The sequence below is a fragment of the Rhinolophus hipposideros genome, assembly GCF_964194185.1.
Source record: "Rhinolophus hipposideros genome assembly, chromosome: 5".
Classification (NCBI taxonomy): Eukaryota; Metazoa; Chordata; class Mammalia; order Chiroptera; family Rhinolophidae; genus Rhinolophus; species Rhinolophus hipposideros.
In genome coordinates, this window is record NC_138051.1 from 3,365,396 (window position 1) to 3,391,973 (window position 26,578).

The window sequence follows — 26,578 nt, forward strand, 5'->3', positions numbered from 1 at the left end:
TGTAGAAATACAGCAGCATTTCAGCGTTCAGTCTTCAGACTCCTGGGTGTGGAGAGGCAGCGAGAGCACCAAGTCCTTGAACCCAATGGTTCCAGTGATTTCTCCTCTACACCCTGTATTCTTTTTGCTGCTATAGGGGATTGCCACAAATTTAGACGCTTAAGACTACTCAGATTTATTCTCCTAAAGCCCTGGAGGTCAACATCAGTCCCACAGGGTTAAGATCAAGGCTGGCAGGCCTGCATTCCTTGTGGAGGCTCTAGGGGAGAATGCACTTCCTGGCCTTTTCCAGTTTCTAGAGGCCCCTTGCATTCCTTGGTTAATGGCTTCTTCCTCCATCTTTGAGCCAGTTCTACTTCTATCATCCGATCTCTTTTTTCTTTTCTTGGCTCTGCTCTTCTGCCACCGTCTTATAAGGACCCTTGTGGTTCTATTGAGCCCACCTGGATAACCCAGGCTGATCTCTCCATCTCAAAATCCTTAAGTTAACCACATCTGCAAAGTCTTTTCCATGTAAGATAACATTCACAGATCCCGGGAATCAGGATGTGGATATTCAAGCTACCCCATGTCTTTCTGACTGTGGCCAAAGTACGTACCAGCCTCCTGGCTGGTCAATTCTGTGGTTCTTTGGGAAGTCACTCCTAGAGACCCAGCCTCAAGCCTGCTCCTTCAGCCATGCCCATGATTTTTGAACATCCAGCACTCTGTATTCAACCCCTTTCTGCTTAAAATACACTAGCTTCTGTTTCCTGCACCCAACAATGACTAAAATACTAAGTGTCCTTCAGGACACCATTTAAATGTCACCATCTTTGGGCAGCCTTCTTCACTTCCTCCAGAGTTCCTTGCTCCCTCCTCTGGACCCCACGGCTCTGCCAAACCAAATTTGTATCAATGTTCATGTCCCTAGTGGGTCACGACCTCTCCATCCAGCTACAGCACAGGAGTTCTCATAAAGGAAGGCTGCGTAATGGAACGAGCCAGAGGCCCTCAGCTGAGAGCAACTTCCGGAGCACCGAGTCTTGGATGCAGGCAGAGGCAGGCAAGCCCTGGGGAGGATGGGGGTCAGCCGGGAATGGGGAAGGGGTGGCAGCCGGGCAGCCAGCCACACACGGAAGGAAACCTGGGAGAGGCAGCCTTCTCGGTCTCACAAACCACCCAGGCTCAGAGGAAATGCAAAATGTGAAATCGTATGTCCTGTGGCTCCAGGACTGCTGCCCAATCTGGGGCATCGTGGGCCTGAATCTAGAATGCAGCAACAGTGTTGTGTGACAGAAGGGACAGGTCCCCATACACAGGAGAGTGTGGAGGGTCATATCTAGAAAATAACCAATGAACGGAGGGAAAGTCTCCCTTGACTAGCGGCAGAACAGGCAACAAGCCAAATGGTGTCCTCACCCGCGGTAGGCCCTGAGACACTTCACCTAGGACAGGACAAGCGGTCAGCCTCAGAACCCAGATGGGCATGCCCATGTCTGGGTGTAAATAGGGCAAGGAAACTGTTCCTTGAAAGTGTCAAATGAATGCAACAAATTAAGGAAAACGTTGGGAGCCACCTTCGATGACATGGCTATGTCAGAGGGGATGCAATAGGGGAAAGACAGCCTTGCAGAAGGCCACCTCTGCTGGCAGACAGGAACGGAAGTGCCCCAAACTGGAAAACCCAAAGGTCCTGCCCTCTCTGTGGCTGTTGCACTTGTAACAGTGGGCAGACTGCCCCACCTGGGCCTCAGTCTCTTCTACCCGTATAGTGGGAACAGTAGACTCTGCGCCAAAGGGCTTAGGAAATATAGAAAACAGGTAACAGCTGTGCAAAGTTAGGGGTCGGGAAGGGTGGAGAAGTGGGAGGTGCAGATCCTGGGCCATGGCAAGAAAGGGGCTCTGGCTGGGGCTGGAGGCCTGGGAGGCCGGAGGTGTCACTAATGAGGTTTCAACAGGGCTGGGCATGAGTGAGCTTAAGGGACTGGTCCTCCCCCATCCCAATGCTCAGCACTCTTCAAATTAATAATTAAAATGCTTCCTGTCAGATTCCAGCCTGATACGTAATTAGAGCAGCTCCAGGCTTTAGGCAATGATAATGAAAACAGTTCCTGTTAGAAAGAGACTTTTCTGGGGATGAGCTGGGTGAGGATAGAACCCTCCTCCCCAGATTTCTCCATGAGGTCCTCCCGTCCATCTGCACTCCAGACAGACAGGACAGGGGTTCTCCTTGTACCCTGGGGAAGGGCAGGGGCATCCATTTCCCCACCTGTACCGGGAGGAGGTTGGACAAGGTGCCGTTCTAGCTGACATGAGAGGCCAACATGGGGATTTGTGCAAGAAGGGCAGGTGAGGGCTCCTTGGCATTTCAAAGGTCAGACAGACAAATCTGGGGACCATCTACAGATCCCGAATCCCACCTCCCCAACATGTGCACACAAGGTGTTGCTATCACAGCCTTTCCTCCTCGGGAGGAGCCCAGCTCAGCCACCTACCAGTCAAGGCACCCCAGGCCCCTTCCCCCAACCCATGACATCTGTCACTTCCTTCTAGAGCACAGCCCTTCACCACTCCTATCAACAAGAGGGGACACAGACCCAGCAGTCCTAGCTCTCAGCTTCTGGGCTTCTCAGTTGCCCAGGGCCAGCACTTGGATGTTCTAGAGAAACTTCCAGTTTTCAGGCTCTTCCCTGGTCAGGAGCTCTTCCAGAGTCTCAGCCAGTCTGCTCACTCCCTTGATCCCTTTCCCCAGAGTCCTCGAACCCTGTCCAATGGTCACCAAGCCTGGCCCTGCCAAGAGAGGGAAGGGGTCACCACTGCTTAGCTCATTCAGGGAGAGCCCTGAGTGCCCACTTGGGCCTCCACTCTGTGGACAAGCCCTGAGGAGTCTGGAATCAGAGCTCATGCCAAAGTTACCTATTAGAAGAAGAAAATTGTTTTAAATGTTGTGCTACTTCATCGAATTTGCCTTCATACATATTTTAAAGGCATTTATTAGGAAAACCACAGGAGAAGAGAGGAGGCTGCAAAAGATGGGAGGAGGGGTCCCCGCTGCAGCCACCACCACCACCAGTAAAACCTTTACTCCTTCAGAGGGGCTGACCTGGTGGGGGCTGCAAAAAGGAAGAGCCCACTGTGTTGGACGACCCCACCCCTTGCAGGAGGAAGCTGAGCCGATCCAGTGTTCCTGTCCTTGGATGGAGCCCCACAGGGCTGCATAACAGAGTCCTGTGGACATGGCCCTGAGAGGGGGCGGGGGCTTCCTGGGTCCTCCTCTGAGCTCTGCTCCCAATTGCTGGGCGTTTCTTCCACTTCTCTGAGCTCAGTGGTACAGCGGAGGAGACTGGGAGGTCCCTTCCTGGGCAGGCTGAGGCTTCGAGATTTGTGGATGCTCTTATGCTTTCCTCTCCCACTCCCTCATCTACTGCCCCTGCTCTGCTCACAACCATCCATGGCCCCATCAGACCAGGAGCTGCAGAGCCAGACACACAGAGCCCAGGAGCGTGTTGGCCTGCCTCACCCGACTACAGCTGGCATGGAGAGCCCGGCTCGGGCCGGACGGATAAGAATGGTGTCTGCCTGCTGCCGCATCTGCCCTCTGCTGGGGGTGGGGCAGGGAGGGAGGCACCATGGCTGACCCATGCAGCTCCTCTCCTAGAGAAAGAGCCTCCTTCTCTTCCCCAAGCCAGAGCCAACAAGCCAATTAAAGCCTGAGAACGCAGAATCGATCTGCAGGCCATGGGATGGCATTGATCTGTAGGGCTGGTACCCGGGCCACGGCTGCTGCCTTGTGTGCCTGGGCCTTCTCCATTGCCTCCATCCTCTGAACGGTAAGCAACCCTCCCACCCCATCCCCATCCTACCCACACACCCTGTTGCATTGCCTATCCCCTTTCTGCTGGTCTCAGGGCAAATCTCTCTGCGTTGCCCAGGCTGAGGCTGATGCCATGTGCTCAGACCTAGCCATTCACTCTGGCTCGTAAGTGCAGGTGGGGCCTGTCTTTTGGGTGATCTCTTTCCATCTCTGTCAGCCAGGGAAGAGGGGCAGCACGCTTGGCCCTGTTTCACCACGCTTGACCCTGCAAGGTCTCAGCATTCAGCACCCAGCTCTCCAGGGGTTAACAGGTGGTGTTCCCCGCCAACGAGGGCGCACAGAGCTTAGGGAAACTTCTCTGATAAATATAGAGAATGACTGCAATTACCGTATCAATTGTTTCTGGGCAAATCGGGGCTTCTAAGAGATTTTAAAATAGATTATTGCGCAAAATAGGTTAAGCACCCTTTGGCAGCCTCATTTACATTACTCATTTGCTGGGAAGTCCTGTTTGCAGGGGTAGTGCAGAAGAAACTTCAGCCTGGTCCTTTCCATTCCGAGACTGGATTCATGTGGTTTCGGTACTTCCCTGTCTGCACTGTGTCCAGGACAGGGGCTGCTCTGGACCCTGGGCTGCGTGGGGCAAATCCAGACCTGCTCTGGGGAGAAGGAGATCGACTCCCAGAAAACAATGAAGGAGCCAGCGCTTGGCTGTGGATGAGAACCCCCGGGAGCTGCATGGAAGGCAGTGTGTAGGATTTGCACGGGCAGAGGAGACAGAGAGCAGATCCAGCGAGGGGAGGAGCTTGAGCAGGGGCTTCTAGCCAAGACGCATATGGTCCCTGCAACTTCTTCCCTCCGTCACTCACCTCTGTCCCCGTGTCCTCATCAGCCATCCTCCTAACAGAGAAGAACGCACTCTTCTCCCAGCACTGCAGAGCCCATTTAACAAATGCCCAGAGTCCAGAATCCCTGACTGCAAGCACATTCTCTCGTTGGGCTGACCCACATCCTCCTGGCTTCAGCGGCCGGGCAGACACTCAGACAGGCAGCATTGATAGAGACGCCAAGAAAATCAGCACCTTCGTCTGACCTCCGGGGTCACCAAGGACCTCGGCGTGGTCACTCGAAGAGGCTGAGCTCCCTCTGCGACCTGGCCAGCTCTGGGGTCCCAGAAGGTTTGCCATCATGAGCACATGGACTTCAAAGCAATCCTGAAAGCTAGAGGAACAAGAAAGCAGTGCGTCATTCACTAGCAGCAAATCACACTAAATTATCTTAGCAAATAAGGCAAAATGTCAGTTCCGTGGGGCTGGCAGAGAAACATGCTGGCCATTCCTCCCAGCACCCCGAGACTGAGGGTCACATGCTACAGGAAGTGTTTAGGAGAGGACACTGAAACACAAGAGACAGGAAGGGAGCTGAACAGGGTGCCTGGGGAGCCTGATGGCCTGTGAATTAGGGGACTAGATAGGTCCTGGACAGACAAATTTTGAGCCTAAGGAAGGACGAGAGGCCAGAGACCCTGCAGGAGGGTGGCAGGGACAGTGACAGAAGACAGAGGTTCTACTCTGGTCACTCTGGATGCAGCAGGTCTACAGAGCAGTGGAGGCCCCAGGACATTCTGGTGCAGAAGCAAGTGTGAGAAAGAGAGGGAAGAAAGCAGGATGAGCGCGAAGCCTGCTTTCTTGAGCCTGGCACACGCGCACAGCCTGAAGGCTGCTGGGAGCAGGACAGATGGTCCTCCCGTCATAAAGAACATGTTAGAGGGAGGGAGGCAGCCAGACCCAGCCGCATGACTGCACATCTGGAGGCCTGGGGGCGACAAGGAAGAGGACAGAGAAAGGGAAGAGGATGGGGAGAGCCCTCCATTTCCTACACTGAATGAAAGGAACTGAGCCATCATTCATGGCGCCCCATCCTTCATCACTTCTCCAGAGCCTGGGTGCCTGGTTGACTGAGGGCAAGGATTCGAGGTTCCTGCTCTCCCCTGGGCCCCACAAACAGGGAACAGGGCCCTCTCTTCTCCACAACCTTCCCTGCACCTGTATTTTCTGTGCGTCCTTTAGTGAGAAAACAAACACTCCTTCTTGGTCTGATTCAGTGATCCCTGAGAACACCTGGCTTATTTCAAAGGTCTCAAAGGTCTCTGCTCGGGGCTGTCCTCCCAATCCCACTGTGCGTTAACTTGTAAGGCAGGCCAGAGCCCCTGGGGTATTCCCATGACATATTTAGCGATGGTCTCCACCAACTGCGCCAGAACTTCCAGGCGTGGAACCCAGGCACCTCTATTATTCTAAATCCCCTAAGTGACGCCAATGTGCAGACAAGGTCAAGAACCACTGGACTAATGGGACCCAGAGCCGTATCACTAGGAGCACAGTGCTCATGATCGAGGAGGTGAGAGGCTGATCTATTATGAGCTAAAATGTTGCAGTCCATGCCAGGGCTTCAATCTGAAAGGACAATGAAGAAACATGTCCAGAGCATGGCAACGAGGGGATGGAGAAATCACAGCGGCTGAGGGAGGTTGAAGGGAGCGGTCTATTTTGCTGCTCGGATGCTGGGGAAAGGCTGGGGGACAACGGCCATAGGCTCTCTGTCTCTGCAGGATGAGATGTGTCTGCCCCAGGAGACCCAGGGTTTCCTGAGCTATAACAAGCACCACCTCATTAGTGGTGAAATAGCACCACCATAAATCCCTGCAGCTGGTGGCCTCAGGTGGTGGCTTAGGAATGCTCTCAAACACAGTGCAGGGGATTTCACTTGCCCTGAGGCACCTGTACCCAGCCTGCCCCATCCATTACGGTCAGTTGTTACAGGTGCAAAATGCAGGACTGGGCCCAGCCACAGCTCACACTCAGATGGCAGCTCTGCTCCCACCTGCCCAGCAGGAGGCAGACTCACTGCAGAACTGGGGTCCACAAAACGTGAAGTTAGCTCCAGGAGGACTGAGGCAGTTGCTGAAGGGGCAGCTGTCCAGAGAGAGGACGGGGAGGAAGAGATGACGTCACTGCCGAGTCAGGCTCCACCTCAGGTCGCTGAGCAGCTGGGGTGGGAATTCCCAGAACCTTTCCTGCCGTGTCTAGAATTGGCTTTGCTGGTGGCCCTAAGCGTTCTTTGCTTTCAGATTCTTGCTGCCACAGGGACTGGCTAAAAAGGCAGCCCAAAGAATTGTCAACTCTACCCACATTTAAAATGCACAGGCCTGTGACCCCGAGATCCCACTTCTGGGGCTCCATACTGTAGAAATTCTAGCAGAAGTCTGCATTGTTTGTATTCAAACTGCACATAGGAACTGGCAAAACATTCTAGAACAGTAGTACTATGTAGTTATCTAAAAAGAATGAGGGAGGTCTTTGTAAGAAGCTGGACACAAAATAGTGTATACTATAGGACCCCACTCATATGAAGTTTAAGAACAAGGAAAAAGAATCCATGGTGTAGGGGGCCAGAATAGTATCTCTCGTGGGCCATTGACTGGGAAGTGGCACCAGGGAACTTTCTGGATTCTGAAAGTGTTTTATATCTTGACCTGGGTGATGGTTACAGAGGTAAGGTACTTGTGTGAAAATTCATGGAGCTATACACTGAAGACTAGTGTCTTTTAAACACTAGGTGTATGTTAAACCATGATATAAAAAAGTAAAGAAAAAGAAGAACTGACTTGGGAAAATGGTAAAGAAAAACCAAGAAAGTTGTAAAATAATATGTATGACTTCAGTTTGTAAATGTGTAAGCCCGGGGGAAAAGTCTGGAAAGACAGCAAACCTTTAATCCTTTAATCTTGCTTCCCTCTGAGTGGGGGGCTGGAGGCAGGGACCATTTTACACATTTCTCTGTCATACGCATTTGTAATGTTTGACTCTGCTGCCCCCCCCCCCATTTCTGGCTCCTCACTCCATGCCAGCCCCCGCTCCTGCTTCTCCGTGGGTCCCCTGCTCTTGGAGGCCTGGGTTTTAGGCGTCTTGGGGAAAACTTTGGCTCCACATCTCAGTTTAAGACTTGGGCTTTGCAACAGGATTTCTAGACGTTCCTCATCTGAGTCCGCCAGGGCCTCTGCTCATTGGCCCCCATGGACCAGCGTCCTGGAACTCAGCAACCACCTCCTGGGAGGAGCAAGGTCAGGTGCCTCCTGAACAGACCCTGTGCAAGGCTCCGTTCATGCCTGAGAGCAGAAGCAGGGCCCTCTGAAGGAAGAAACAGGCAGGTGGGGAAAGGCAGGGTGACTCAGGGCCATTAATTGGCCTTCACATCCTTGCTTACAAATGATCCTGGAGGTAAATTCCGGTCACACCTCAAGCCAGGCAAATGAACCCTTGCTCTGTCCCCTCTTTAATATGGATGTGACACCTGCAGGTTACAGCTTGTCGCACTGTGAGAATTATTTCTCCATTAAAATGCAGGAGTTGGAGCTTTGCCCAGAAAGGGCAGCTAAAAATACTGCTCTCTGGGGCACTTGTCACTGGGGACTTAGTGGCCACTTTCCTCACCCTTCAGCACCCCGGACCCTTCCCAGCAAGTCCCTCACCTGCCGGGTCGCTCCCACAAACCTTCATACAGCATCGCCTCTGAGCCCTGAGCCCGCCCTGTCCAAAAGCAGCCGCACCGGCCACCATGCTGGTTTTACAGATAAGCAAACAGAGCCTTTCAGACAGCGAGTTCTGGGTCATGGCGCTCTATCACAACGTCGCCTGCCTGGGCGAGAGCGTGGGGTCCTGACCACAGCGAAGGAACATAAGCCCTCCCGTGTGCCCCGCACTTTACAGAGTTTGCAGTATCTTCTTACCCAACCCTCACAGCGATCCGGTCAGAACTATCACCCCACTTTCCAGGGGTAGAAGTCCAGTAAGGTGACAAACGGGGAGTGGGAGGAGCAAAGGCAGAGCCTCCCATGGATTTTGGTTCTAAAACCCACCTGGAATACCATTGGCAGGACTACAGGCAAGTGGTGGGACCGTCTCACTCCCAGAGCCATTGACTGTATACCAAGTGCTTCCTCCAGTTTGTCAAGAATGTCACATAGTTTTCAGAAGACGACTCATCACCCCTACTTAATGGATAAGGAAATGAAGGTTCAGACGTATGAAGGACCTGGTCACACGTTAGTAGCAGACCCAGGAACAAAAGTCGTGCCCTGACCCCATCCTGGCTCCTCCTACCACTCCAGAGTTGCAGAGCTCGGGGACTGACTCGCTGTGCCGAGACCCGGTCCCTCAGGAGCCCCCACGTCCCTGAACCTGATTCTCTGGAAGCTGCTCGCCTACCACATCCACCCCCTCGTCTCAGTCTTTGGAGGTGAAAGGAGTTGAAAACCTCAGGCCCACTTTTTATGTAAGAAAAGTAAGGTCAGGCAAGCTAAACACCCTGCTCAGGGTCACAGGGCAGAACGAGGAACTAGAACTGCGCCTCCAACTCAGGCCTGGTGCTCATTCCACTGGGCCAGCCAAGAACAGCACGCAGAACTTCTTTCCTGGTGTCAGCGTCTCACTGCATCTCAGCTTCCCCATCTGCAAAATGGGTCCTTAACAGAGGCTCTAAACAAGCCTAGGGCCGGAGTCTTCAGAGACAAGGAAATTAGGGGGAGCTTCTAGGAGTGGATAGAGCCTATAGAGCGACCAAAGGGCCTGGCTTTCTGCACTGCCAACTTCAATTTACCAAGAAGGAAACTGAGGCATGGGAGGGAACCACATGGCCGCAGAGACCCAGAGCAGTAAGTGAGAAAGGAGACCCAGCTCGATGTCTAGGAAGGAATCCTTCCTGCCGAGTTCTGATGCCCGCCCTGTTTCCTCATACTTGGCAGAGAAAACTTTCCACAAAGGCATTTATTGCTCCCCAAATACACCCCCCTTAACAAAATTCCTCAGCGTTCCACATTTAAATTAGAAATTTAATTTCCCTTGCTGGTGCAGGGAGATGTCAGTAGGAGATCAGAACGTCAGAAGTGTACTCCACCGGAGGCTGGGGCTGGCCAGGGCCAGGCCAGGGGGTACTGCCGGGCCCCAGAATAGCACCATGGTGGGGAGGAGGGACTGTCCCTGCCCCCAGAGGCTCCAGGCTTCCCCTGTGCTGGGCTCTACGCAGCTGTTGGCCCTTGACTGCCTGCACACCTGCTCATCCTGGAACCATCATCTTTTCCAGTTGTGGAGAGAAGGTCCATCCCTCTCTGCATTTCTGCCCCTGTTCCACCCCACCCCCATCACTCGGGGGAAGGCCTAGGGAGAGGATGGAGGTCAGCTACCCAGGGAGCTGTGGGCACAGAAGAGGGGTACAGTAGGGAACAAGGCAGGAGCCCCCCTCATGAACCGTTGTTTCCTCACAGGTTTCCAGCTGAAGGGCGAGCTCCTTGAGGGAGCAGCTTGTCTTTTCACAAAGGGTCCCCCACACCTAACAGTGCTGACACCCATGGGTGCTCAGTGAACATTACTTGAATGGCTAAACGAAAGGAAAAGCAGGAAAAGCAGAGGGACAGAAGCTGACCCCCAAGGGCCCAGTGTGACCAGCACATAGTTCCCGTGGGGAGGGTGAGCAGGGAGGGGCTCCAGGACACAGCCCAGGGGCCATAGGAGACCAGGACAGGGGACGTCTATACGTGTTCCAGCACGTGCACCTGCGTGTCTCCACGTGCTTGGGGAGGGGGCCTGTCCTCACTTAGTGGGGAGGCCAAGGCCAAAGTTGGGGCCAGAGTAGGAGGAGGCAGGGGGAGACGACGGACTCAACAAATGCTGGTGCTGCAGGGACCCCTCTGAGGGGACAGGATTAAGGTCGGGGAGGCTGAAAAGTGATGATGAGTGTATCAGGGCCACTGGAGAAACAAGGCAAAGGGTGACCTTGTATCATGTCTTTGGAGAAGTGTTACTAGTCTGCCCTCCGGAGAAAAGAGGCAGCCAGATGGTCCACGTGCCATATCCACTGGAGAAATAAGGTGGTGGGGTGGTCTGTGTATTGTGTCCATCAGAATGAGGCAGCAGGGTGATTTACGTATCATGTCACTGGAGAAATAAGGCAGCAGGATAACTGGGAGTCGTGTCCATCGGAGAAATAAGGCTGCAGAATAGTCTATGTATGGCGTCCTTTGCAGAATGAGTAAACCCGCCAGGGTGGGAACCATCTAGTGGGGGCAGGGAAACCCCAGCCTGGGGCTCACACTGAGGCCCCAGTGCGGCTGTAGGTGGGCCAGGGCAGGGGCAGCAGCTCCCCGGTCCTTGTGGTCAGGCAATTTCTTGTCCATCATCTGTATTTCATCATGGGAAGAAAAAGGGGGGGAAGCATTAAATGCAGGCATTCTACTCTTGGGAGTATGCCAGAACCCCAGGCATATGGTCACATGCTTCAGGGTCGGCAGGCTCTGAGAGTGGCCACAGCAGCCCAACTAGCACCTCCTGAGGCTAAGTGCTGCCCTAGAGACCCAAACAGATACTAACACAGGAGCTGAGTGGCAGACAGACCACGAAGGTGTCTTGGGGGACTGCCCATGCCTCGCTGGCGTCACTCTGTCCCCATGCGTCCACTCACGCTGCACACTTCCCTCCCACCGGCCCCTCTGCCTGGCACACTTTTTCCTTCCCATCTCCCCCTGCCTGTCCAGTGATCCATCTTCCGCAGCCAGGCCCACTTCCCTCTGCTAGCAGGAAACCCTCTGCCACTTCCCCTTCCCACACTGGTTTCCCCAAGAGTCGTGCTGTGCACAGCCTCCTTCCCCTAACTCGCTGGCCCCATGTGGAGTGCTGCGCTGTGGATCTATAGCCCGGCCTCACTCCCCCTCCTGGCCTGCATGGAGAGTTTAGGAGGAGGACCTGGGCACGTGTGAACCCGCCCCTCCCTCTCCCATTCTTTGGACTCTGTTGGTCCAGGCAAGTAGCTCTCCCTTCTGGGCATGGTGGGGGCCAGCCTGCCACACTGAGAGCTGGATCAGGAAGCCACTGGTCTGCACACTTAGGCCACATTTTCCAGCAGACCCCTTCAGAAACCAAGCTGACATTTTGATCTCCATCTACTTAACCCACCTATGCTTCATTTGGTTCCAAACAACAGGGAGAGGGGGACCTCACCTCCACCCCTCCGGACCCCAGCCAAGGCCTCCACTACTGCTGCGGATCATTCTACAGTGTTTGAAAGGCCTTGCTTTACAGGGCATTTCTGCACCATCCTCACAATCATCCTGTGAGGGAGGTGTGAGGGATTTCGCTGCGCTCCGCAGATGAGGAAACAAGCCCAGAAGGTCGGGGGCAGAGACGAGAACCGAGAGCTCCTGTCCCACCCAGGGAGCTCTCTCTGCTGTATGGTGCTGCCTTTCTGAAGACCTCTTACTGCCTCTCAAGGCAGTCTGTCACCCAGCTTTTCAACATAGATTTTGCACAGTTCCTGAGGGCCGCTTCCCCCACCCCCCACCCCTGGAAGTTCTCTGACGACAGGGCCCATGGCCTTCCCTCCTCCTCAGAGGAAAGCTGAACCAGGGCTGAGCATCCAGGAATTCCTAACAGGGACACCAAGCAACCTGAAAACGATTTAGGGTTCCATAACCTTTGGCAACCAACTTAGGTTTTCTAGGTGGAAGCCACTCAGATCTGATGGCAAGTCTGCAATCAAAAAACGTATTGTTCAAAATACTCGCAGATACATAAACACATACACACACAAACATAGATACATAAAGGCGGCTGTCGGTTACTTTCGGTAAGGAAGAAGCTCAAACTAACGTCAAAGCAACCAATTCCTAATGTAACAGCTTGTTATAATAATGTGAATAATAATAATTAACACTTACTAACCACCCACTCTGTACCAGGTGGCTGCCAAGCTGAAAACCACATTTCCTAGTCTCACTTGCGTTAGGAGTCATGTGGTAAGTTCTGACCAATGGGGTGTAAGCAGGAGTGCCATGAGCTATTTCTAGTGAAGCCCTAGAAACAACTGTACCTCCCTTTCTTCTTCCCCCCTGGTTGGAGTGGGCAGAGGGCATGGGAGCTGAAGAAGCCACGCTGGACTTGGGGATGGAAGCTTTGAGCTGAAGAGGGCAGAAACCAGGTAAACGGGAGCCGGTTCCAGGGCACCAGAGGCTTAAGATGCCCTGTGCTTAGCCTGTAAGAGAAGTGAGCTCCTGTCCTGGCTCAGCCTCTGTCATACCTGTGTCCTCGTAGAGCGGCGGGGACCTTAGTTACTCTGCCCTCTGCCATTTCACCAGGTGGTGTCGAGGCTGCTCTGCTGGGAAGGGCGCCTCAGGTCCCCAGGGAAGAATGCTAACCACCGCCCACAACCTTCCCTGCCCCCTACACACAGGTGCTCAAACACACACAACCTCAAGCACAATTGTCATTACCTTCTTTGTTTTCAGAGTGCTTCAGAGGCCGCAGAACTGCAAAAAAGGAAGGAGCACATGGTGACGGGGGACCGTGGAGAGTGATGAGGCAGGCGGTGGGGCAGAGGGACAGGAGCTGAGGAAGAGTGAGGGGGAGCAGGCCTGGGAGGAGGAAGATGGGGCAGGAGGGAGTAGTCGGAGGGCAGGACAACATCGCAGCACCAGGGCCGGGCCTCAGGCTGCTGCCCCAAGCCCCAGCTTCATTCCGCGGCTTGTTGCTCCCCTCAGTTTTCTCCATCTATGGAATGGGAACAACTGCCTGCCCTCCAGTGGGCTAGAGATGTGGAGCTACACTGATCCTGCTCTACAAATCCGGGTGAAGTAAGAAGCTAGAGGAGGTTGCAGGCGTCCCCAGATCGACCCGGGATCGTGCGGAACTGATACTGACCAAATCCCTGAGCCACCCGCTTCTCCCCACTCCCTCCCTCTGTCAACGACATCCGCCTCTGAGCATGAAAAACGAGGCCTGATCCCAGAGCTTTCTCCACATCCGGACACCAGGGGCAGAGAATTAATTGGCATAATTTACAGCAGTCCCAGGTGTCAATCTCCTGCCCTTCCTTCTGCGGGGGTGGGGAGGAGACTGGTGTCAATGGTTCCATCCCCAATGGCTCCGCAGCAAGCCGCCTCTCCCAGCCCAGGAACAGAAGACAGTGAGATGGCCATGGGACACCAGCGCCTGGGCAGCCACCCCACGCGGGGATCCCAGTTTGTGTCCCCACAAACCCTCTTCAAAGGTTTGACTTTTGCAAACCCCTTCCTACCCAGTAACTCCAGAGAGTTTCAAACCAACCCTCTGGTGCCATTGGGGCAAGGTCAGGATGACATTTTACGAAAATGAAGCCCAGACAGGCAAAGCCCTTGGACCGGAGCTACCCAACCTCTCGCCAGGATGGGCGACCTTAAACCGGCTGACTAGTAACAGACTCCAAGGTACTGAGCCCTTGCAAGGTGCCAGATATAGTACTAAGCCCTTCAGAAACAGTATTACATCCAATTAAATCCACACACAAATGAAGGGAGGCAGTTATTAAGATGAAACTGAAACACAGAGAGGAGGAAACCGAGGCCCAGAGAAGCAAAGTGATCAACTCAAGGCCACTCAGCTTAAATGATTGAGAGCTAGAACTTAAACTCAGGCCACCCTGTGTCCTAGGCTCTCACTCCTCTCCTAGGAAGCCACCAGACCCCACAGTGCGGGTCCCTCAGGGTGGAGCCGGTTGGTAGATGGGTGAAGGTGGGCAGGAGAGGTGAAGGGGCACTTGGGAAGGAGTCAGGGGGGACCCGCCTGCAGGCCTCCCGCTGAGCAGAGACCAGACTCACTCGTGTGGGGAGGCGGTCCACAGGACACGCTTTATTCAAACCTCCAGCAAAAGTGGCTCCGCCCGGTCCTGTTATTCTCCCCACCCCTGTGTCCTGCCCTCAGCAATAAGGGCAACTCCAAGCTCAGACTTACCCGTCTTGGATCCTTCTCCATCCCCATCCTGGTCCTCAGCTCCTGGAAGAGCAAACAAAAAACTTTTTCAGTTCCGTTTTCACCATTGCACTTCCCCACCTTGGGGAAGGACCAACTACTCGTGTCTACCACCTCACCCAACCACTCATCACCTCACCCAACCATTCATTCACCAACCCAGTCAGCCACCCCCCTCCCACATGGACACACATCCACCTACCAGCCCACCCAGCCACCTGCTACACAGGAGGCAGTCACCTGTCTGTCACCTGACCAGCCCCTTCCCATTCACATATTCACTATCCTTCCTGACGGCCAGTCATCTCCCATCTCTTATCATCTACTTTCTTGTTACCCAAGAAAACCTCTCTTTATCATGTACCACCCACCAGGGTCAACTCACCCACTCACCAGAGTCAACTTACTCACCTACCAAGGTCAAGCCACCCATCTACTGTCAGCTCACCACCTGCCAATCATGAAAGTCGGCTCATCCTGGCCCCAGCCCAGCACACTGTAGCGGCTTCAGACCCTGCCCCCTCTGAGGCAGACGCACCCTCTCACGGTGACACCAGACCCACGACGTATTCACACTGGTGCTGTTAAATGTCCAGGCTCTAAACCTGTAGTCTCACTCACAGACACACTCATGGCACTTCCACTCTCAGTTATACTCGTTTGCACAGATACATTCATCCCCTCCTCACACTTCAGCCTTACATGTCCACACTCACCTCCAGGCACACTCATATACATACACATCCTGCCATATTTGCACACCCACACTCATTCTGTCACTGCGAGTGACACTCGTGATGTCACGGACACACCAGTACCCCCAAAGACACAGCACACACATGCACACACACGCCCTCTTGCTCACCTGCATTCTCCTCCTCGCAGCTCTGTTTGATCTTTCTCCAGCACACGTAGGCCAGGGCCACCAGCAGTGCAACGAGACAGACAGAGAGACCCACGGTCACCCACAGGGCCTCCGCAGGGAATGTCATGGGCTGTCCTGGCAGGAGAAGTGGGGAGAATGGGAGAAATCATCCTGTCTGGCCCCCGTGGCCATGAGGGCAGCACCTCTGGCTCCAAGGTGGAAATGGGGGGCTCCTGCCCTCGCTGGGCCCCAACACTATGCAGAGGGCTCACGGCAGTTTGCATCCATGCACCCTCCAAACCCTGAGCCAGCCATGGCTCAGTTGATGATGCTCAAGAATCCTCTATGGCTCCCTGCTGACATGAGCATAATGCTTCCATCTTCTCAGGATGATTCAAGGACCTTGACAATCTGCGGCCGCTTTCCCTCCCCTGGCCTTTGTACGCAATTCTACTACGGGAACCTGTGCTCCAGCAGAACTGGTATCCTGATCCCCATTCCCTGGACCCATGCGCTGTCTCTGCAGAGAAAAACGCCCCTTCAGGCCTCCACAGCACTGCTGTCAGCTCCCCACCTAGCTTAGGGTCCGCCTCCTTGGGAGGCCCTCCCTGACGACCCCTGCCCATCTGGTGACAGTCCCCACCCTACAGATCAGGAGTTGGCAAACGAAGGCCTGCCAGCCAAATCTGGCCTGTGGCCTGTGTCTGTACAGCCCATGACCTAATCATGGTTTTTACATTTGTAAAGGGTTATAAAAAAAAATGGAAAAGGAGGAACAGAAGGAGAAGAAAAAGCAGCAGCAGCAGGAGATGCTGTGTGGCCCCCAAAGCCTGAAATACACGTAGTTGCTATCCAGCCCTTTACAGAAAGTGTTCCGGACCCTGTGTGCGGAAGAGGGTGGGCATGACGGCACCAAAGTAAGGCTTGTCAGGGGATGTTTCCATGAAACGCTGAGGGCCCTCCTGTTAACTGTCTCAGCAGGCGGAAGGAGTGGAGGAGCCCCCAGCGGGGTGACGGCCAGCAGCATTTCTGAGCACACCACCCTCCAGCCCAGTCTCTGGACCGATGCTGCGACCTGGGCCTTGGGGAAAACAAATCTAACAAAACATAGTGCTGCTTCCCGCGCTCTATGGAGACCACAAACGCCCCGCTGGCATCAGAAGGTACCAGAAGTGCTGACGGCAGTGCCAAGAACCCTTCAACAGGGAGGCCCTGGCCCAGATGCAAGCATTTGCAGATGTGACCTTCGGCTGGCATGGCTGGCATGGCTGGCAAAGCTGCTGCTCTGGACACTGGAAGACAAGGAACCCACCACCCCGCTCAGGGGTCAGGAGAGCCAGCCAGTCCATAAAGCACTCAGGAAAAGCCCTAGGGGAGCCCAGGCTGGGGCTCGTGCAGCAGCAGGAGAGCGGAGCCACAGAACTATCCAAGGAGAGAGGGGCTTCTTTCTGTGCTCACTCCTAGGCTGGTGCCGGTGCTTGGAACACGAGTCAGACTCACCCTCACTGGACCAGTAAAGGACAGAGCAGGACTCGGCCCTACTTCTTCAGGTTTCACATCCCGCACCGGCCCCATGAAGCCCCCTCCACACAGTGCACTTCACTAACTGCCAGCAGGTGTGGGAGACACTAGTCTAGGGACTGAAAGTCTGATTCCTAGAATGTTTACAAAGCACAAAGCTGCCCGAAGCGAAATACAGGCCAAGGGCTCCAAAGTAGGCCAGACCTGCTCTAACAAACACAGGAGGCCGGGTGGTGGGGAGGACGGAACATTAGGCTGAGAGGCTAAAAGTTCAATTCAGGTCCTGGTTCATCTGCTCACTATAGGGTGCTGGGGCCAAGGTCCACAGGCCCCCAGGCATGAGTATAAAGGGGCCACGAACACTCAACACTTAAATGCAAATTACTGCATTTATCATCCATCCAGTTTTCAAAGAGGCGCCTGAAGCCCAGAAGAGCCACAGCCACTGTGCTGGTCTGTGGTCTCGGGAAAGTTCCCTCTTCTCCCGGGGCTTCAGTTTCCTCCTCTGTGAAACGAAAGCACTTAAAATGTTAGTTACTGAAGTTTAAAATAACGATTTTTCTCTTTGGTGGGGTAAATGTTCTCCTATATTGATAAGTCCTTTCTGCACAGCACGGCAAATATCCAACCCAGCCCAGTGTGCCAATTACCAGGAGGTCCACAGATCCTCCAACGTCCCCTCACTCCCACGGGTCCCTGGAGAATTCTTGTGACCACTCCAGTCAATCTCACTCTGATAGTTCTTACTCTCCGCTGTCCTTTCAAGGGTCAAGGAGACCCCTCAGAACACGCAAGAGCCCAGGGTAGTGACTTCCCCACAAAGAGCACGGACCAAAGGGGTCTGTACCCAGGAAGAGGGTAGGGTCAATCTTGGGGCGTGGGGCAGGATGCACCCTTGCCAGATGGAAATGTCTAAAACAGAAGGGTTAGCCTAAAAATGCCTAGGACACAAGGGGTGCCCACTAAGGTAGGCACTCAAGGGAGGGAAAAGGTGTGTGGGCTAGGAGCCCAAAACCAGAGGTTGAGAGAACTGGGTGTCCTCGAGCTCGTGTTTGACCACATAGCAGCAGCCATTTCAACTGCTGCCGGGGTTGAGAGCTCAATTCTAGCAGAGCTGCCATCAATGCGGTGCCGGGGACTGACCCCCTGTAGAGGCTCAGCTGTCTGGCAGGGCCTCAGAACCATGGTGTCCGTGGATGGACAGCACCTGCCGGTCCCCCAGAGGAGGTCCCATAGGAAAGCACTGCCTCCCCAGGCCCCTGGGGCCATGCCTCGGGACTGCCCCAGAACTGCCGCCCACACCTCAGATTCCAGGCAGGTACTCGGTTCCCTTTATAAGAAGCACAAGTGCCACCTAAGGTGCTCCTAAGGAGGGCAAATATTACAAACACTTCTTATCAACTCTTAAGGCAAGTTCCTTAAGGACTTCTCGGGGGCGAGTTTGAGACGCGTCAAGTAGAGGAAAATGGTGCTTCGAAAGTCTCCTGAGTACCCAAACTCACCTAAATTCCAGCTCAGGTATAGAAAAAAAGGGGTGGCTCCCTCCATCCTTCCCAGCTGTTCTCCTGACCCCTACCTGTGATGGTGACAGAGCCATGAGCGTCCTGCTTCAGCACCGGGTTGCGCACCAGGCAGCTGTAGGTGCCATTAGCACCCAGCACCACCCTCAGGACGCTGCGCACGTCGAACAAACCCTGATCGTTGGCCATCTGCGACGTGGTCACGTTGCCAGTCAAGGGCGCACCCTGTCCATCCTGCCAGAACACCTCGGCCTCGGGGTAGCCCCGGTAGCTGGAACACGTGATGGTCACCAAGTCCCCAGGCCGTAGGTCTTTGTTGGGCTCCAGGGTCATGCTGGGCTTTGAGTAGGGGGCTGAAGGGGGGCAAAGCGTAGAGGTCAAGGTGAGGCAAGGGCAGGGGTACAGCAGAGGAACAGGGCGCCTGGGGCCATGACTACAAGAGTCAGCCCTGGGCAAGGTAAGGGGCTTGAAAGACAGGGCGCCCCTCCCGGCGCTCACCTGCCACCTGCAGGCTGACCGCGGCGCTGCCGAAGTCCCGGATGCTTACAAAGCAGGTGAAGCTGCCCTCGTCGGCCACGCGCACGCGCTGCAGCCGCAGGGACGCGTTGCCCTGCGCTAGCAGGTCGGGGAAGAGCGAGGTGCGGTTGGCGTAGGCGCTGCCCTGGTCCCGGCCCTCGGCGAAGCTGTGCACCACCTGCTTGGTGTCTGTCAGCTGCCAGATGAGGTTGAGCTGCGCAAGGCTGAAGCCGGGCTCGGGGGAGAAGGAGCAGCGCAGGGTGGCGTCAGTGCCCACCAGGGCCACCACAGGGTCCTCGGGGACCTGGACCTCCACCGTGCCTGAGGGCGGGGTTGGGGAGGAGCGGGGTGGTGAGAGGGGTGGCGATACTCTGGGCCACCACCTACAGCCTCCTGGATCTCCGCCCCCCCAACCCCAGGCCCATTCCATTTTCCCATTTTCTCCCCACACCTGAAAACGGTCTGAGTCTCGACTCCCAGGGGTGGAGTCTCCCCAATCTTCTGACAAGAATCCCAGCAGGATGTCCTTGGCCTGATAAGGCCCATTTCAGGGACCAGACTTGGGGAAGCCTCCAGTCCTAGCAAACCCCCTCTCCCGGCCAGGACCCATTTTCCTTTCCTCTCCATCTCTGCTGAGATCCGAATGCTTTTCCATCCTACCAGAGGGCTCCGGAGCCAAGACAGCCTGTGACCATTGCCCTCTCTCACCTCCTACCACCACGGTAAGGTTCCCCCCACCCACCCTGTTTATGTTTCCTGTTATTACTAGGCATCCCACAGTTCTGGGAGGCTGAAGATGGGGTGCTAGATTCAGATCCAGCGGCCCCTGCTGATAGAGCCCAACCCCCATCCGGGGGTGCGGAATTAAAGCAAACAAACAAAACAAAAAACCTGCGGGGCTCCTGTGGGGCACGATGGTGACAGAGCCACGAGCGTCCTGCTTCAGCACCGGGTTGCGCACCAGGCAGCTGTAGGTGCCATTAGCACCCAGCACCACCCTCAGGACGCTGCGCACGTCGAACAAACCCTGATCGTTGGCCATCTGCGACGTGGTCACGTTGCCAGTCAAGGGCGCACCCTGTCCATCCTGCCAGAACACCTCGGCCTCGGGGTAGCCCCGGTAGCTGGAACACGTGATGGTCACCAAGTCCCCAGGCCGTAGGTCTTTGTTGGGCTCCAGGGTCATGCTGGGCTTTGAGTAGGGGGCTGAAAGGGGGCAAAGCGTAGAGGTCAAGGTGAGGCAAGGGCAGGGGTACAGCAGAGGAACAGGGCGCCTGGGGCTGTGACTACAGGAGTCAGCCCTGGGCAAGGTAAGGGGCTTGAAAGACAGGGCGCCCCTCCCGGCGCTCACCTGCCACCTGCAGGCTGACCGCGGCGCTGCCGCCGAAGTCCCGGATGCTTACAAAGCAGGTGAAGCTGCCCTCGTCGGCCACGCGCACGCGCTGCAGCCGCAGGGACGCGTTGCCCTGCGCTAGCAGGTCGGGGAAGAGCGAGGTGCGGTTGGCGTAGGCGCTGCCCTGGTCCCGGCCCTCGGCGAAGCTGTGCACCACCTGCTTGGTGTCTGTCAGCTGCCAGATGAGGTTGAGCTGCGCAAGGCTGAAGCCGGGCTCGGGGGAGAAGGAGCAGCGCAGGGTGGCGTCAGTGCCCACCAGGGCCACCACAGGGTCCTCGGGGACCTGGACCTCCACGGCGGTGCCTGAGGGTGGAGTCGGTGGGTGGGGCGGTGAGAAGGGTCGGGGACACTTCCGGCCTCCCTAGTCCCTTCTCTTTTTGGGTTATCTCCAAACCCCATTCAAGTATCCTTTAAGGCCTGAGACCTAAATTAATTTTTTTGCCTGCTGTCCTCATTCAATCAACACCAATACAGTAAGCATCTACTATTTGCCAATTCTAAGAGTTAGGAATGCAACAGAGAATAAGACCAAAGGCACAGACCTACAAAGCTGACATTTTAATGGGAGAGAGAGACATACTGGCACACAAATTCCCATTAACATTTGATTAGGGGTAGGAAGGAAGAAAATAAACCAATGGATTAGAAAGTAAGGTGGTAGCTTTTCAAAAACCTGGTACTTTGCACCTCTCTATGCTGGCTGCATTTTCCCATAAGCATATATAGAGGGTGCCAAAAAAAGTGTATACACATTTTAAGAAAGGAAAACTGTATACTCATTATATAGCGATAACAAAAGAGGAATACAAATCACTATTGACTTCTGCAATTACAAGAGGTGCTCAAAGTGGTTACCATCAGCGTCCAGACACTTCTGATTACGGCCAACTACTGCTTGAGCAACGTTGACCAAAGTGTCCACTTATATACATTTTTGGCACCCCTGTATTCTTTATAAATTGGAAAGGAGAGTCTAAAAAAGTATACACCAAAATGTTAATAGTGGTTTTCTCTAGATGAGAAAGGATCACAAGTGCTTTTTCTTTTCTTAAATAAACATGATTAGTTTTTTATACAAGAAAGGATACTCGTACCTTTAGGTATGATAGTAAGGCACATTCTTGGAGCTATTAAGCTAAGATTTAAAGGGAATAATAAAGAGCCTGACATACAAAGAGCCCGTGTAAAAGTTCCAGGTAGAAGGAACAGCAGGTGAGAAGGCCTTGAGGCAAGACCCAGCTCGCTATGGGGCAGTAACATGAAGCTGTCAGTATGGCTGGAGCACCTGGCTGGGAGAGCTTTGTGAGACAGGTAAGGAATGTTAGGTTTTCTACAGCAATAGGAAGTCATTAGTGGGGGGCGGGGGTGTTAATCAGGCATAATCTGCGTAACAATGCTTAAAACTCACTCTGCCTCCTCTGGAGGATAGAGTAGGAGGCTATTTCAGTGGTCCCTAGAAGTAAGGATGGCTTAGCTTTAGAGGGTGGCAGTGGTAATGGAGAGAATGGGACAGATTCAAGGTTTATTTAGGAGGGAGAGTGGGACAAGGCTTGTTGATGGATTCGAGGTGAGGGGAACACAAACACAGGAGCATGGATCCCAGCAGCCTCCATCCCCAGGGACACAGCCTAGCCAAAGACAGCCCCCCCCCCCCCCCCCCCCCCGGCGCCATGGCAGGTTCCTCTGCCCCACCCTGCCCTCCATCCGGTGCATTTACCCCGCAGCCTCCTCACCCGTCACCTCTGGCTCCATGCCAGCTTTTCTTCCAGAGCCCTGGAAAGTTAGGCAGGGGTCCCCAATAGCCTTTCTTTTGGAGAGGCATGCCCCCTATCCTGGCATTGCCATTCTTGGGGAATGGTTAGATCAAGGGTGTGGTTAGGGCACCAGGAAAGCAGGCACACTCAAAAGTGTGAAGATCAAACAGTCTTGACACAAAACTTACTGAATATAGCACCTAGCATCCGCATTTAGAAAAATAACATTTTATGGTAGTATTTTTATTGTAAATTACACACAGAGAGGGGGCATCAGAATCTTTGCAGTGCACAGAGATTTATAAAGGTCTTAAGCCGGCCCTGGATCTCTCACTGAAACCCAAGCCTTCCAACGGAAGAGCAGCTGGACCAGGGTGTCCCTTTTAGGGGATATTTGGGGGAGGAAACCTGAGGAATCACTCAGACAAAGCACTTTCTCTAGAGAAACAACAGTGGTGGCTAGAGAGATGCTTCCTCTTTGTGACCACGAGATGGTGCCAGACACTCAGCTTTGTCTGCCCCCATGGAGGAAGAAGGTGGTCCCTGCTCAGAACAGAGGCACTGATTAAAGTTTGAAATAGGAGATAAGGATATTGTTAGGAAAATAGCTGCCATTGTTGAATGCCAACTCTGTGCCAAACACTGTGTGGGGAGATTTATATCATTTATTCCACATGGTGATTGGCACCAATCCTGGCGTTAGGGATAGACCTTGTTCTTTGAGCAGGGTAAGCCAAAGGCAAATAAATATAAATGTTAGGAGATAAACGCTGGGAAGAAGCATGAAGAACGGCCAGGGATGGGGAGGGATGTGTTGTTTTATACCAGGTAGCCAGGAAAGCCTTGCTGAGGAGGTGGCATTTGACATATTAGTGCTCACAGTACCATTTTGTGGAAGAGGAAATGGAGGCTAAGAAATGTGAAGTTGCCTATTGGATCTGGAGGTGGAAATGAGTATGGACAGGGGACAAGGGGGATTGGGAGGAGGTTTGCCCAAACCCTGCCTCCCTGCTGAACCAGGGTCCCTGCTTCAGAGCCCGGATGGGGGTGTGCGCCCCTCCCCCACTGCCAGCCCCCACATTGCACCACTCACCTGTGAGGCAGAAGCACAGCACTCCCAGAGCAGTGGCCACACGCACACCCGTGTCAGGGCTGCCCATCTTCCTCTGAGGCAGCTGACAGCTGGGTTCTCAGCGCCTGCCTGTGAGGAGAGGAAGTGAGGCCTTTGTCTCAAAAGGTCCCCCCCAGGTGCTTCTCACTTCATCTCCCCGGACCAGCTAGGGCCAAGGCTGGAACTGCCAGCTAGGAGGTCCTCTTCCCACATCCCACAAGACTCCCTGCTGAGGAAGCTCGGAGAGACGCTGGCAGGAGGGAACTGAGTCACTGGGGAGGCTAGACCAGGGGAGGTGGCTGGGACTCAGCTTTTCAGAACTAAGACACACATGTAAGGAAGAGGCAAGGCGACAGGTAAAGGCGAGGTCAGCCTGCCGGGCAAGGACGTGCACAGATCAGTTTGAGGAGAGGGGAGCTGAGGCTGGAGCGCCACCAAAGATTCTGGACTAGGGGAGAGGGGACGGCTGGGACTGCGCGTCACAAAGATTACCCTGAAGGCATCCACAGGAGAAGTGAATGAGGAGCTGGACAGGAGATGAAGCAGGTCTGGGAGAAAGGGACAGCACTGGAGGATGTGCGGACAGAGAAAGGGAGCAGTCAGGGGGCCACGGTTTTGAGCCCAGTGACTCACGGAGACAGAACATGGAAAGGGTCAGTGCAGAGCGTGGGAAATTAGCAGGGTTTGCAGAAACTTCCAAGGGCAAGTTCTAGGAGGCAGCTGGGCGTATGAGTGCGGGCCCGAGAGAGAGGATGTTTGCTACCTTAATACGTGTAGGTTGAGTGACCAAGATGGATTGGAAATGGAAGAGGCCAGGACTGGAGCTGACCCCCCAGGCTGCAGTCAGAACTGAGTGACAGGTAAGAATGTGCCCACAAGTCAGACCTCAGCTGGGACCCAGATCTCCCTGGGTCCAGCCCTGCCCCCAGCCCTGGCTGCGCCCAAGGTGTCCGACCTGAGCAGGCCGCTCCCACCTTTCCGCGTCCCACAGCTGCTGCCTGATTGTCCCTGCCACTTCCCCATCAAGCCACACAGCTGGGGCTGGTCTATGTTACAAACTCAGAGACAGAAAGTAACCACGCAGGATGGTCTGAACATAGAAATTCCTAACTAAAAGGGGGTCATGGCCGGCGGTCACATCCGTGGCCTGTGGCTTCCTTGACAAAGATCAATCTTTACCGTAAGTGAGGCTGTTTATTATCTTGTTACATGTGAGATGACATACTTTTGAAATGTCAGACCCCTCAGGGCACAACGGCACCTGAGCAGGAGACCACAGAACCCCTCGTTGTTATCTTGTTCCGCAAATACCGTCTCTCTGTGCTGTATATGTCAATTATTAACTATCCTGTACCCTATCCTGTACCCACCAATGTAAAAGAGGTATGTGTGTCCATTTGACTTTTTATCCAATCCCAGAGATTTCCCCGCTTTGCTTTCTTCCTCCCCCTTCCTCCACCACCCATGGATTTCATGTATCCCTCCTCCTTTGATTCTAATGTATAAAAGAAGCTGCAAAACTGCCATTTCCTGCAAGATTTTCTTAATCAGTTGAGACTTTGCTTCCTGGCAATTGTCATCAGTTTGGCTCAAATAAACTCATAAAAATTCTCGACAGGTTTGAACGTTTCTTACATCCCACAGGGATCAACAAGCCTATAAACAAGTCCACATTCTTATTATATAACCACCTGGGGAGACAGGCTGCACTACTGGGTCCCATCTTGCAGGAGAAAAAATCCTACAGCCTCGATCAGTGAAGTGACATCATAATGTGATGGGATTTGCCAGTCAGCACAGCTGAGAGGGGTTTGGGTTCCCAACCACAACTGTCTGCCCTTTCACGGAGCGAAACTCAACAGCCACATGGATTCCAGCCACAGGCACCGGACCTCAACCCTTCCAATCCCAGCCAGGCACCTCCCCGCACCCCCCACACCCCCAGCAGCTGGCTGGAGGGAGTCCCTCAGCCAAACCGGCTGCATCCTGCCAGCCGGGCTCCCAGCTCTCCACAGTGGGAAGCCCGGAGCAGCCACTTCCTTCCCAGACGCTTCCAGTCCAAAGACTGGTGCATGCTGAGTCAGCAACCTCCCGCTCCATTCATAACGGCGCCCCTGGCCGGCACCACATCCTGCCTATAGAGCCACCAGGCCCACAGGAAAAGCTAGGCCTGCCGTGCCTGCCATGCCTGCCTGCCTGCCTGCCTCCCAAGGAAACACCTAGGACTAAGGATTAAGAAGCTTCCAGATTCCAAGTTTCCCTTTCTCACTTTCACCTCCAGACAAACCAAGTCCCATCTGCTTCCTGGGACCTGTCCCTCCTCTCCCCTTTCCCCTCCCCCTCCCCTGGTGCTCATGCCTGCATCTCCCACCCTGACCTGTGCGGCCAGCTCCCTCTCACCCTCCTACCACCCTCCTCACTGGCTGGCCCTGCTATCTGCACCCACCACCAACCCCATTCTCTACAGTACTCCCTCTTAGGATCCACGACAAGAACCCCGCCCTCTGCTCAAGAACCTCCCATGGCTCCCCATTTACTACCCAAGTTAACCCACAGTCCCCTGCTCAGCACTCAAGACCTTTCTTATGACTGTCTCCTCCACACATCAAGCTAATTCCTGCCACTGAGGTTTTACTCCCCAGGGTCTCTTGGGAATATCTGCCAAGCTCCGTGAATGAGGGAGATTAGGGAGCACCCCCGTCCTGATCAGACCTATCAGGGCTCCCCCCAAGGGCCGAGCTGTCCTCTCCGGTGGGAGGATGAGGGGGGTGTTGGGCTGGCTCCCTTTGACTCCTTTCCTAAACCCTGGATCCAGGAAAGTTCCCACCTTCATGGCTTACCCTGGAGAGAAGCCTGACAGCCCAGGACCAAGGAGATTTGAGAATTCCACAGCACCCAGAGGCTCCTCCACGGCAGCTGGGCCCCCAAGAGCAGAGGGCAGAGGAAGAAGTACATCTGGGAGAAGGGGGGGAACTCAGGGAATGGGAGCATGGCCCAGGAATAGAAAGCCAATCACTGCGTGGGGATGTGGGGACAGTGGGGACGCCCCATAGAGACGCACAGACCTCATGCTGCATTCACACCACCCACCAGCCTTCTCTACAAAGGGGAATTCTCACCCTCAGGCAGGACCTGCCCAGCAGTCAGCGCATGTGAGTCACCAGCCAGCCAACCCTAGCTCCTCCTCCCCTTTCCCAGTCCCAGCTAGTAGGAACTCCAAGGAACCCTGCCAGGAGAAACCAGGGTGCCTTGGCTTTCCCAGAGAATCAG

General features: G+C 54.4%; 1 protein-coding gene across 5 annotated transcripts in view; it reads right to left on the reverse strand.

The window, feature by feature from the left end:
- Positions 1-9,211: 9,211 nt before the first annotated feature.
- Positions 9,212-26,578, reverse strand: part of CD276 (CD276 molecule) — a 32,247-nt gene continuing 14,880 nt past the window's right edge. For 4 of the 5 annotated variants that reach the window (XM_081050316.1, XM_081050319.1, XM_081050318.1 and 1 more), the window contains 9 exons: positions 23,291-23,398; positions 20,402-20,746; positions 19,942-20,256; positions 19,033-19,371; positions 18,591-18,887; positions 15,494-15,628; positions 14,611-14,652; positions 13,116-13,151; positions 9,212-11,030 (listed from right to left, as the gene is read on the reverse strand). In XM_081050316.1, coding sequence (XP_080906442.1) covers positions 11,008-11,030; positions 13,116-13,151; positions 14,611-14,652; positions 15,494-15,628; positions 18,591-18,887; positions 19,033-19,371; positions 19,942-20,256; positions 20,402-20,746; positions 23,291-23,357 — 1,599 coding nt within the window. In that variant the 5' untranslated portion in view covers positions 23,358-23,398 and the 3' untranslated portion in view covers positions 9,212-11,007. Of the gene's footprint in view, positions 11,031-13,115; positions 13,152-14,610; positions 14,653-15,493; positions 15,629-18,516; positions 18,888-19,032; positions 19,372-19,941; positions 20,257-20,401; positions 20,747-23,290; positions 23,399-26,578 lie in introns of those variants that run through there. The other variant, XM_081050320.1, reaches the window with a different exon arrangement.